A 12,499-nucleotide genomic window follows, 5' to 3' on the forward strand; every position below is an offset into this window, starting at 1 on the left:
CTAATGCGACCATTTCAAGCTAGAATGTCTGGCCAAAAAGTCTGAAGAGACCCACTGCTATTCTAGCACACACTGCTATCCCCTCCACCTTTGCTGTCATTCTTTCACTGTCCTATCGGAAACAAATACAAATGCATATGAAAGGAGTGGGACTGCCCCACTCCTTAAATAACAGAACTAATAAGGGAGTTATTGAGCAGTTCTTTATTTCATATTATATTTAATATCTTTCCCTCCCACCTCCTCCCCTACTCTCGCAGACAGACGACAAGCTGGTGTCCACGGACGGCTTCATGATTAACTTCCTGTCGGTGCTGCAACAGCTGAGCATGAAGATCAAGCTGGAGACGGTAGACCCGTACTACATTTTCCACCCCCGCTGCCGCCTGCAGGTCAGCCGTGAGGAGACCCGGCTCAAGGCCACCATGGAAGAGCTCAAGACCTGGCTGGCCGAGATACGTGAGTGGACACCCATAGATAATATAACAGTAAATACGCCGATGTCATATTCCCTATGCATCAGAATGGAACAGTTTGTCAGCTCCATTTTTCTGTTCTATCTAGGTGGACACCACCATTGTTGTCATAATAATGTTTCAAGTGTACAGTGAAATGCCTTTCTTGCAAGCTCCAAACCCAACAATGTAGTAATCAATGTAACACAAAAATGACAAGGTAGAACAAAAACACAAGAAATAGAAATAAGAACACGAGAGAATCACGGTCACCAACGTCAACCTACCAGACGAGCTGGACACCTTTTTCTCAAGATTTGAGCACAATGACCCTGAGCTGCCGAGGAGAGCCCCTGATGACAACGTGGGCTACACACTGTCTCCACTGAGGACGTATGTAAGTTCAACAAATACAGCTCGGCCTTCAGTACCATAGTGCCCTATAGGCTCATTACAAAAAGCTCACAGCCCTGGGTCTGAAGTCGTCCCTATGCAACTGGGTCCTGAACTTCCTGACAGGCCGTCCCCAGGTGGTGAAGGTAGGCAACATTACCTCCTCGACACTGATCCTCATCAACGGGGCCGCTGTGGAGATGGTCAATAACTTCAAATTCCTCGGGGTACACATCTCGGAGAAGCTGAAATGGTCTGACCACACGGACACGACAGCAACTCTTCAACCTCAGGATGCTGAAGAAATTTGGCCTGTCCCCGAAGTCCCAAACAGTCTTCTACAGGAGCACCACGGAGAGAACACTGTCGGACTGCATCACAGCCTGATACGGCAACTACAGCTCCACGCAATGCACTCCAGAGGGTGATACGTGCAGCCGAACGGACAACACCAGGTGTCACAGAAATGCCAGTATGATCATCAGCCACCCAAGCCATGCCTTGTTCCCCTCGCTTCAATCATTTAGACACGGGTAGTACAGGAACATCATGGCAAAAACTGAGCCTGTCCAATGGCTTCTACCCTCAGACCATTAGACTGCTGAATAGTTGGCTACCTGCTCCACCCTCGCCCCGCTACTCCCCCTATGGACGCTACTCCCCCTATGGACGTTCCCCCAGCTATATCCCCTATGGACGTTCCCCCAGCTATATCCCCTATGGACGTTCCCCCAGCTATATCCCCTATGGACGTTCCCCCAGCTATATCCCCTATGGACGTTCCCCCAGCTATATCCCCTATGGACGTTCCCCCAGCTATATCCCCTATGGACGTTCCCCCCGCTTCATCCCCTATGGACGTTCCCCCCGCTTCATCCCCTATGGACGGTCCCCCCCGCTTCATCCCCTATGGATGTTCCCCCCCGCTTCATCCCCTATGGACGTTCCCCTCCGCTTCATCCCCTATGGACGTTTCCCCCCGCTACTCCCCCTATGGCTATGGACGTTTCCCCCCGCTACTCCCCCTATGGACGTTTCCCCCCGCTACTCCCCCTGTGGACGTTTCCCCCCGCTACTCCCCCTGTGGACGTTCCCCCCCGCTACTCCCCCTGTGGACGTTCCCCCCCGCTACTCCCCCTATGGACGTTCCCCCCCGCTACTCCCCCTATGGACGTTCCCCCCGCTACTCCCCCTATGGACGTTTCCCCCCGCTACTACCCCTATGGACGTTCCCCCTATGGACGCTCCCCCCCGCTACTCCCCCTATGGACGTTCCCCCTATGGACGCTCCCCCCCGCTACTCCCCCTATGGACGTTCCCCCCGCTACTACCCCTATCACTACTACCCCTATTGATTTTCATTGTACCCTGCAGTGACTATTAAACATTCTGAATATTTACAGGGTCAGTTCCAATACCATATTAACAATGTGCAGGGACACTGGAGTAATAGAGGGAGATATGTATAGGGGTAAGGTGACAGGGATACTGGAGGTAGAAAATGTATAGGGGACAGGGATACTGGAGTGATGGAGATAGATATGTATAGGGGGAAGGTGACTATATACAGGGTCAGTACCATATTAACAATGTACAGAGATACTGGAGTAATAGAGGTAGATATGTATAGGGGTAAGGTGACTACCCCTATATCAGAAGATATGATAAACAGAGTAGCAGCAGCATAAATTATGTGAGTGTGAGTGTGAGTGTGTGTGTAGAGTCCTGTGAGTGCATAGAGACCAGTGCAAAAATATAACGAGGGTAAACTCCGATAGTGCGTGAAGCCATTCTGTTTGCTATTTAGCAGTCTTAAGGCTTGGGGATAGAAGCTGTTCAGGAGCCTGTTGGGTATCAGAATTGATGCGGAAGCAGAGAGAACAGTCTGGCTTGGGTGGTTGGAGTCTTTAACGATTTTCCGGGTCTTCCTTTCACACAGCTTAATATAGAGGTCCTGGATGGCAGGGAGCTCAGCCAAATTATGTATTGGGCTGTCCGCACCACCCTCTGTAGCGCCATTTGATCGAGGGCAGTGCTGAACTTTTTGAGGATTTGAGGCCCCTCATGACGATGATGTGTAATTTATTTTGTTGAGATCACAGCTGGGTTCAATTGGTATTTGTTTCCTTTTAAATGCTTTAGCATTGGATTGAGTCGGCCTAGAGTACCAAAGGTTTGGAACTATTCAATTGGTTCTGTTGTGCCAGGCAAGCTCAATCAAACACAGCTAAGCATTTGCAAGAAAACAAATGCCATTTGAACACAGGTCTGGTTGAGATTATGCATAGGAACACTGAAGATTTGTAGGCACACTGCTAATGGCTATACAGAATGTTTCCCTCTAGGGGTTCTCTTGAGCCAACATGGGTCTCCTAAATGGATAGGGGAAAGGGGCACACCTCTCCACACATGAATAGCAGCATATAGGCCTATTGTTTGCAGAAAACAAAGTATTTCTGTGGTTAACTGCAATATGCAATTATGCATCTTTAAAGGCGCGATATGTAGCTTTGTTCACGACCCAACCAAATGCACATAGGAATGTGAGTTACAGATCTTTCTTTCTCATTGAAACTAAGTCTAATAAGCGGCATTGTCTCATGTCAGAGCGCGACAGCAGTCTGCACTGATCTGTCTAGCTTGCAAATACTCATGGGATAGCTAAAAATAACTTTGGTTACAATATGCTGTCTTAACATTACAAAGTGTAATCAAGATGACATCGTCCACTGAACCCCCTACATCCTCAAGTCTGAGTTCATCTTACCTTAAAACTAAGCCTGTAACTAATATTTGACGTTTTTTTCATGAGCAGGTCTTCACTACCTAATTGTACATCTAGCAGTGGTAGAATCAGTATTAATGAAATTCGAAATGTGCACGGATATTAGCTAGCAAACGTTAGCTAGCTGATGTCTGCTTGCTGGCTGAACCAGTCTCAAATCAATCCATATGAAACTAATTCTGGGATGTGTTGTGTCTTTAGTATAATTAATGTGATGGCATGCTATTTTATCAAATCGATTACCTAACATTTAATTGATTATGTGATTGAATAAAATAATGCAACCATTAACTCAACCTGGGGCACCACGGAGAAGTTTATTTAAGGAGTTCCGTCTTCCCAATTATCTCTTAGATCTAATGATCTGTTACATTTCAGTTATCAATCAGTCATTAATTATTCTTTACCTTCCATCAGTCTCATCTGAATGTCATAAGATCTGCACGAACCCTAGTCTACAGTCGTGGCCAAAAGTTGAGAATGACACAAATATACATTTTCACAAAGTCTGCTGCCTCAGTTTGTATGATGGCAATTTGCATATACTCCAGAATGTTATGAAGAGTGATCAGATCAATTGCAATTAATTGCAAAGTCCCTCTTCGCCATGCAAGTGAACTGAATCCCCCAAAAACATTTCCACTGCATTTCAGCCCTGCCACAAAAGGACCAGCTGACGTCAGTGATTCTCTCGTTAACACAGGTGTGAGTGTTGACGAGGACAAGGCTGGAGATCACTCTGTCATGCTAATTGAGTTCGAATAACAGACGATGCTTCAAAAGGAGGGTGGTGCTTGGAATCATTGTTCTTCCTCTGTCAACCATGGTTACCTGCAAGGAAACACGAGCTGTCACCATTGCTTTGCACAAAAAGGGCTTCACAGGCAAGGATATTGCTGCCAGTAAGATTGCACCTAAATCAACCATTTATCGGATCATCAAGAACTTCAAGGAGAGCGGTTCAATTGTTGTGAAGAAGGCTTCAGAGAGCCCAAGAAAGTCTAGCAACTGCCAGGACCATCTCCTAAAGTTTATTCAGCTGCAGGATCGCGGCACCACCAGTACAGAGCTCGCTCAGGAATGGCAGCAGGCAGGTGTGAGTGCATCTGCACGCACAGTGAGGCGAAGACTTTTGGAGGATGGCCTGGTGTCAAGAAGGGCAGCAAAGAAGCCACTTCTCACCAGGAAAAACATCAGGGACAGACTGATATTCTGCAAAAGGTACAGGGATTGGACTGCTGAGGACTGGGGTAAAGTCATTTTCTCTGAATCCCCTTTCTGATTGTTTGGGGCATCCAGAAAAAAGCTTGTTCGGAGAAGACAAGGTGAGCGCTACCATCAGCCCTGTGTCATGCCAACAGTAAAGCATCCTGAGACCATTCATGTGCGGGGTTGCTTCTCAGCCAAGGTAGTGGGCTCACTCACAATTTTGCCTAAGAACACAGCCATGAATAAAGAATGGTACCAACACATCCTCCGAGAGCAACTTCTCCCAACCATCCAGGAGCAGTTTGGTGACGAACAATGCCATTTCCAGCATGATGGAGCACCTTGCCATAAGGCAAAAGTGATAATTGGCTCAGGGAACAAAACATAGATATTTTGGGTCCATGGCCAGGAAACTCCCCAGACCTTAATCCCATTGAGAACTTGTGGTCAATCCTCAAGAGGCGGGTGGACAAACAAAAACCCACAAATTCTGACAAACTCCAAGCATTGATTATGCTAGAATGGGCTGCCATCAGTCAGGATGTGGCCCAGACGTTAATTGACAGCATGCAGGGGCGGATTGCAGAGGTCTTGAAAAAGAAGGGTCAACACTGCAAATATTGACTCTTTGCATCAACTTCCTGTAATTGTCAATAAAAATCCTTTGACACTTATGAAATGCTTGTAATTATACTTCAGTATTCCATAGTAACATCTTACAAAAATATCTAAAGACACTGAAGCAGCAAACCTTGTGGAAATTAATATTTGTGTCATTCTCAAAACTTTTGGCGACGACTGTACATTGTGAATCAGCAATACACAAATTGGCTTAATTATTTATTTGCTAACTACCTAAATAAATCACACCGAATTACAGGATATTTGTATGCAGAGACTCATTCAATTATAGAACCATACGATGAATGAGGACATCCATCTGAAGCAATCTTGCGAGAACTTGAAAACAGAATGTATTTCGTTTTTCATGTATTACGCACAAGTTTAATATCAGTAAGGGTTTCCTGCACAGCTGCAAAATCTGACTGTATCCTTGTCGCAGCGAGGTCAACAGTTGGGGCAATAGCGTCCATAATAGTATGATATACAGCATATACAGTAGATGAAATGTACAACTTTTAACAGATTGACCAATAGTGTTTTTATAAATGGTGAAAATAACAGGTCCTAGAATCGACCGCTGCGGAACACCTTTATGTACTTCAATAAATTCGGTCTTAACCCCATCAATCACAATGGCCTGAGTGAGTTCTTTTATTTAACCTTAATTTAGCTAGGCAAGTTCTGTCACTTAGATGATCATGAAACCAAGAGCAGGCATCAAAGCCCAGGCCAATCGAGGATAACTTGTTCAATAGATGAACATGGTCAACATTATCAAATGCTGTTGACAGGTTCACAAACAAGGCAGCACAATTCATTTTAGCATCTAAAGCATTGACAATATCATTACCAACTCATGTGGTTGCTGCGATAGTGCTGTGCCCTGGCCTAAACCCAGATTGATTTATATTCAAAATACCAGGCTCAGATAGAGTGAAGTTGCTTATTTACCAAGGATTTGATAATCTTCGCTTGACATGGAAACCTGAAGATGATAATCATCAGAATTCCACTAACCCTGCCCTTATGGAGTGGCATCACTGTGTTCCATACTTTAGGAATATTTCCCTATAACAATGTTAGATTTAACATATGGGTTAATGAGCCAGCAACGAGGGGGGCAGCACACTTGAGCAGACCTGGCTCAAATTAGTCAGCCCCTGTGGATTTCTTGGTTTCTATAGCAAATTTTTCCGTGAAGTGCCGAAATGCAAAAACTTGACTACCATTTTCTAAGTCAATCTGCAAAATTTCTGAATCAGCATTTTGCCCGTTCTTTGAGAGGAAAGGGTCTGACGCTGTTTCAAAAAGAGAGCCTGCAGAAATAAAATGCTGACTAAATGCATCAATGATGGCATTTTTGTTTAATGGGGCCAGAGTCTGAATTAATTTGATGGGGCAGAGAGAAGGAAGTGCAACCCTTTAGAGTTTTGACAGTTTTTCAGAATTTAGCCAGGTTCCCTTTACGATCAGGAAGAGTGGTTACATAATCAGATTAGGTTTTTTGATCAGTCTTACACGTTGGCAATATTTTAGGCAACTGAGGAAGCAATCTGGGCCTAAGCTTGTGTTCCTGGCCTCTTAGGAATGACTTCAGATAATTTAGGAGTGAACCAGGCATTCAATCTATTAACTCTTGATTTTTGAAGGGAGCTTAATTATCTACAATAGTATTGAAGACATTTGTTAAACAGCTTAAAGCTAAATCAGGTTCAGGGATAGCTGAGTTGCAATCAAGGTCACTAAAATAAAAATAATGTAAAAACGCTTTCACTAAAATTCCTCTTAGTGATGACATGAAGCTTAGATTTATGCATTTTCACATCTCTGACACAACTGGGCAATGGTCACTAAAATCCAGCTGGAAAACCCCACTAGCAACATTTATCTGGAGTATTTGTCAAAATAAGATCAATCAAGGTAGATTTCGATGGATCTTTAGGATTCGGCTGTGTAGGCTGTTATCAGTTTAGCGCAGTTTAGAGCAAGTATCTTTCATTCTAGCTACAATTGACGTCCTCTAATCAATATTAACATTGGCCATAATTAATAGTTCAGATTTACCGTACTTACATAGCAATTCAGATCCTTCTCAAGAGCACATGAGGGAGCCAAGGGAGTATCTAGTGTCAGCTGGCTATTATGACCAAGGCCTACATTTAAGAACAAGACAATCAAACTGCTTAGGGGCAAAGGTAGCAAGAGATACAGAAACATTTAAATTGTCCTTTGTAAATATGGCAACACCTCTGCCAATTCTGTCCGGATTGAGTGACCTGAACAAAAATATAATCGCAACATGCAACAATTTAAAAGATTTTACTGAGTTACAGTTCATATAATCAAATGTTAATGGTCACATACACGCATTTAGCAGATGTTATTGTGGGTGTAGTGTAATTATTGAATAAATTCATTAGGCCCTAATCTATGGATTTCACATGACTGGGAATACAGATATGCATCTGTTGGTCACAGATACTTTAGACTGATCCACACCCCTACCTTTTTCCTATCTGTTGACCACCATTTGCCAAATGCAGCGCGACATCTCCTTCACATAGAGTTGATCAGGCTGTTGATTGTGGCCTGTGGAATGTTTTCCCACTCTTCAATGGCTGTGCAAAGTTGCTGGATATTGGTGGGAACTCGAACATGCTGTCGTTCATGTCGATCCAGAGCATCCCAAACGTGCTCAATGGGTGACATGTCTGAGTATGCAGACATTTTCCAGGAATTGTGAACAGATCCTTGTGACATGGGGCCGTGCATTATCATGCTGAAACATGAGGCAATGGTGACGTATGAATGGCACGACAATGGGCCTCAGGATCTCATCACAGTATCTCTGTGTATTCAAATTGCCATCGATAAAATGCAATTGTGTTCGTTGTCCGTAGCTTATGCCTGCTCATACCATAGCCCAACCGCCACCATGGGGCACTCTGCTCACAACGTTGACACCAGCAAACCGCTCGCCCACCCGGCGCCATACACGCCATCTGCCTGTTACAGTTGAAACCGTAATTAATCTGTGAAGAGCACACTTATCCAGTGGCCATCGAAGGTGAACATTTGCCCGCTGAAGTCGGTTACGACGCCGAACTACAGTCAAGTCAAAACCCTGGTGAGGATGACAAGCACGCAGACGAGCTTCCCTGAGACGGTTTCTGACATTTTTGCCAACATTTTTCAGTTGTGCAAACCCACAGTTTCCTCAGCTGTCCTGGTGGCTCATGTCAGACCATCCCGCAGGTGAAGGAGCCGAATGTGGAGGTCCTGGGCTGGCGTGATTACGCGTGAGCTGAGGTTGTGTGGCCGGTTAGATGTACTGCCAAATTCTCTAAAACGATGTTGGAGGAAGCTTATGGTAGATGCCATAACATTAAATTCTCTGGCAACAGCTCTGGTGGACATTCCTGCAGTCAGCATGCCAGTTGCACTCTCAAAACTTGAGACATCTGTGGCATTGTGTTGTATGATAAAACATGCACATTTTTGAGTGGCCTTTTATTGTCCACAGCACGAGTTGCACATGTGTAATGATCATGCTGTTTAAATTAGCTTCTTGATATGACACACCTGTCAGGTGGAGGGATTATCTTGGCAAAGGAGAAATGCTCACTAACAGGGTTGTGCCATTTTTGTTTGTTCAGAAATAAGCTTTTTGTGTTTGTAAAATTCCTGGGATCTTTTATTTCAGCTCATGAAACATGGGACCAACACTTCACATGATGCGTTTATATTTTTGTTCAGTAATAGAACAGATCGTTTTCGTTAATGGAATCCTTGCATGCAAATTCAGTTGAGTGTGGTGTACCGCAGGGCAGCAGGCTAGGGACATTTATTGTTTTTTTGTTTTTACTAAATACCTTCCACTGACCTTGAATAAAGTGTGTGTACGCTGACGACTCAACAATATACACGTCGGCTGCAACCGTAAAATAAATAACTGACACCCTTAACATAGAGCAACTCTAGCAATAGGCTGGTGCTAAATATCTCTAACTAAAAGCATAATTTTTGGGACAAATCACTCGCTCAATGCTGACCCTAATTTAGATTTATTATTGAATAATGTGACGATTGAGAAAGTTGAGACTAAACTTCTGGGTGTAATCCTAGGGAGCTGAGGAAAATGTTTTTCTTGACTCATAGTGTGCTGTCGGCTGTAGTAATAAAGGCCTAAATCAGAGATGTTGTGTAAAAAAACACAACGACCGGAGTAATATTTACACAGTACTCTAAATTTGTCCAATTCAATTTTTATATATCAGGGGGTTTCGCGGCACCCCTATTTCCAGCGGCCATGAAAGTGCCAGCTGTCAGTCAGACACATACAACTTTTTTTTTAATTGTACCTTTATTTAACTAGGAAAGTCATTAAGAACAAATTCTTATTTTCAATGACGGCCTAGGAACAGTGGGTTAACTGCCTTGTTCAGGGGCAGAACGACTAAGCACTAGGCTACCTGCCGCCCATGACCAAAAGTATGTGGACACCTGCTCATCGAACATCAAATTCCAAAATCATGGGTATTAATATGGAGATGGTCCCCCCTTTGCTGCTATAACAGCCTCCACTCTTCTGGGAAGGCTTTCCACTAGATGTTGGAACATTGCTGCGGGGTCAATGAGATTAGTTCCACATGTAGTTAGACAGATCAGTTGAGGGACGAGTATTGCTTAGGAGTGAAGCCATCTAACCTAAGACAGTGGATAAGCGGTAGATACGTTCTATGTGTGCTATTTCTATGCTTTCCATCTTTAAGTTTCATTTTGCTTCTTTTTACTTTTTGTTTTGAACATCAGCTTCAAAACACAAAGTAAATATTTTTTGTTATTGAAAATACATTTCACATCGATCTAGATAGTACATTGCTTGTTTTGTCACAAACTGAAGTTTTCGATCATTTTCTAAGTTTAGCAACCAGGCAATGATGGAGCGATTTCTACATATTGTTCCTTTAAGAAGAGTAAAATGTCATCCTGTATCATATACAGTTGAAGTCAGAAGTTTACATGCACTTAGGTTGGAGTCATTAACTTGTTTTTCAACCACTCCACAAATTTCATGTTCTTCTTTGTGCATGACACAAGTCATTTTTCCAACAATTGTTTACAGACAGATTATTTAACATATTATTCACTGTATCACAGTTCCAGTGGGTCAGAAGTTTACACACTCTAAGTTGACTGTGCCTTCAAACAGCTTGGAAAATTCCAGAAAATGATGGCTTTAGAAGCTTCTGATAGGCTAATTGACATCATTTGAGTCAATTGGAGGTGTACCTGTAGACCTCAGAAAAAAAATTGTAGACCTCCACAAGTCTGGTTCATCCTTGGGAGCAATTTCCAAGCACCTGAAGGTACCACGTTCATCTGCACAAACAATAGTGCGCAAGTAGAAACACCATGGGACCACGCAGCCGTCATACCGCTTAGGAAGGAGATGCGCTCTGTCTCCTAGAGATGAACGTACTTTGGTGCGAAAAGTGCAAATCAATCCCAGAACAACAGCAAAGGACCTTTTGTGAAGATGCTGGAGGAAACGGGTACAAAAGTATCTATATCCACAGTAAAATGAGTCCTATATCGACATAACCTGAAAGGCCGCTCGGCAAGGAAGAATCCACTGCTCCAAAACCGGCATAAAAAGCCAGACTACGGTTTGCAACTGCACATGGGGACAAAGATTGTACTTTTTGGAGAAATGTCCTCTGGTCTGATGAAACAAAAATATAACTGTTTTGCCATAATGACCATCGTTATGTTTGGAGGAAAAAGGGGGATGCTTGCAAGCCGAAGAACACCATCCCAACCGTGAAGCACTGGGGTGACAACATCATCTTGTGGGGGTGCTTTGCTGCAGGAGGGACGGGTGCACTTCACAAAATAGATTGCATCATGAGGAAAGGAAAATTATGTGGATATATTGAAGCAACATCTCAAGACATCAGTCAGGAAGTTAAAGCTTGGTCGCAAATTGGTCTTCCAAATAGACAATGACCTCAAGCATACCTCCAAAGTTGTGACAAAATGGCTTAAGGACAACAAAGTCAAGGTTTTGGAGTGGCCATCACAAAGTCCTGACCTCAAGCCTATAGAACATTTGTGAGTAGAACTGAAAAGGTGTGTGCGTGCAAGGAGGCCTACAAACCTGACTAAGTTACACCAGCTCTGTCAGGAGGAATGGGCCAAAATTCACCCAACCTATTGTGGAAGGCAACCCAAAACGTTTGACCCAAGTTGAACAATTTATAGGCAATGCTACCAAATACTAATTGAGCGTATGTAAACTTCTGACCCACTGGGAATGTGATGAATGAAATTAAAGCTGAAATAAATGATTCTTTCTACTCTTTTTTTTTTTCTTTTTTTTTCTTTTTTTTCTGACATTTCACATTAAAATCAAGTGGTGATCCTAGCTGACCTAAGACAGGGAATTTTTACTAGGATTAAATGTCAGGAATTGTGAAAAACAGAGTTTTTAAATGCATTTGGCTAAGGTGTATGTAAACTTCCGACTTCAACTGTATATGCCATGTTAATGTATGCACTCATGACTGTAGGTCGCTTTGGAGAAGTGTCTGCTAATTGGGATTCATTATAATTATTATTACCATCAAAATTTACTAACTAGATGTGCCATTCACCTACCTGAAATTGTCCTATATGTTCTCCTAATTGTTTTTATCGACAGATGATGACCCTTCCAAGTTCTATGATCCCAAGTTCCCCACAGAGTGTTTCTTTCTGACGTTGCACACCCACCACCTGTCCATCCTACCAGGCTGCCGACGCTACATCCGCAGACTGAGAGCCATTCGCGAGCTCAACAGGTACACACACACACACACACACACACACACACACACACACACACACACACACACACACACACACACACACACACACACACACACACACACACACACACACACACAGTCAGTTTGAAGTGGTCCAATAAGAAAGGCTTTTTTTCGTTATCAGTTTTGTTATGGTGTGCCCTAATGAAGATGACCCTGTTGTT

The 12,499-nt window shown here is 43.5% G+C and overlaps 1 protein-coding gene across 6 annotated transcripts in view; it reads left to right on the top strand.

The window, feature by feature from the left end:
- The window catches only part of LOC115168980 (ubiquitin conjugation factor E4 B), an 87,321-nt gene that overhangs the window by 51,890 nt on the left and 22,932 nt on the right, over positions 1-12,499 (top strand). For all 6 annotated transcript variants that reach the window (XM_029724573.1, XM_029724572.1, XM_029724574.1 and 3 more), the window contains 2 exons: positions 261-459; positions 12,170-12,308. In XM_029724573.1, the coding sequence (XP_029580433.1) occupies positions 261-459; positions 12,170-12,308 (338 nt within the window). The remainder of the gene's footprint in view (positions 1-260; positions 460-12,169; positions 12,309-12,499) is intronic.

The sequence above is a fragment of the Salmo trutta genome, chromosome 30, assembly GCF_901001165.1.
Source record: "Salmo trutta chromosome 30, fSalTru1.1, whole genome shotgun sequence".
Taxonomy (NCBI): Eukaryota; Metazoa; Chordata; class Actinopteri; order Salmoniformes; family Salmonidae; genus Salmo; species Salmo trutta.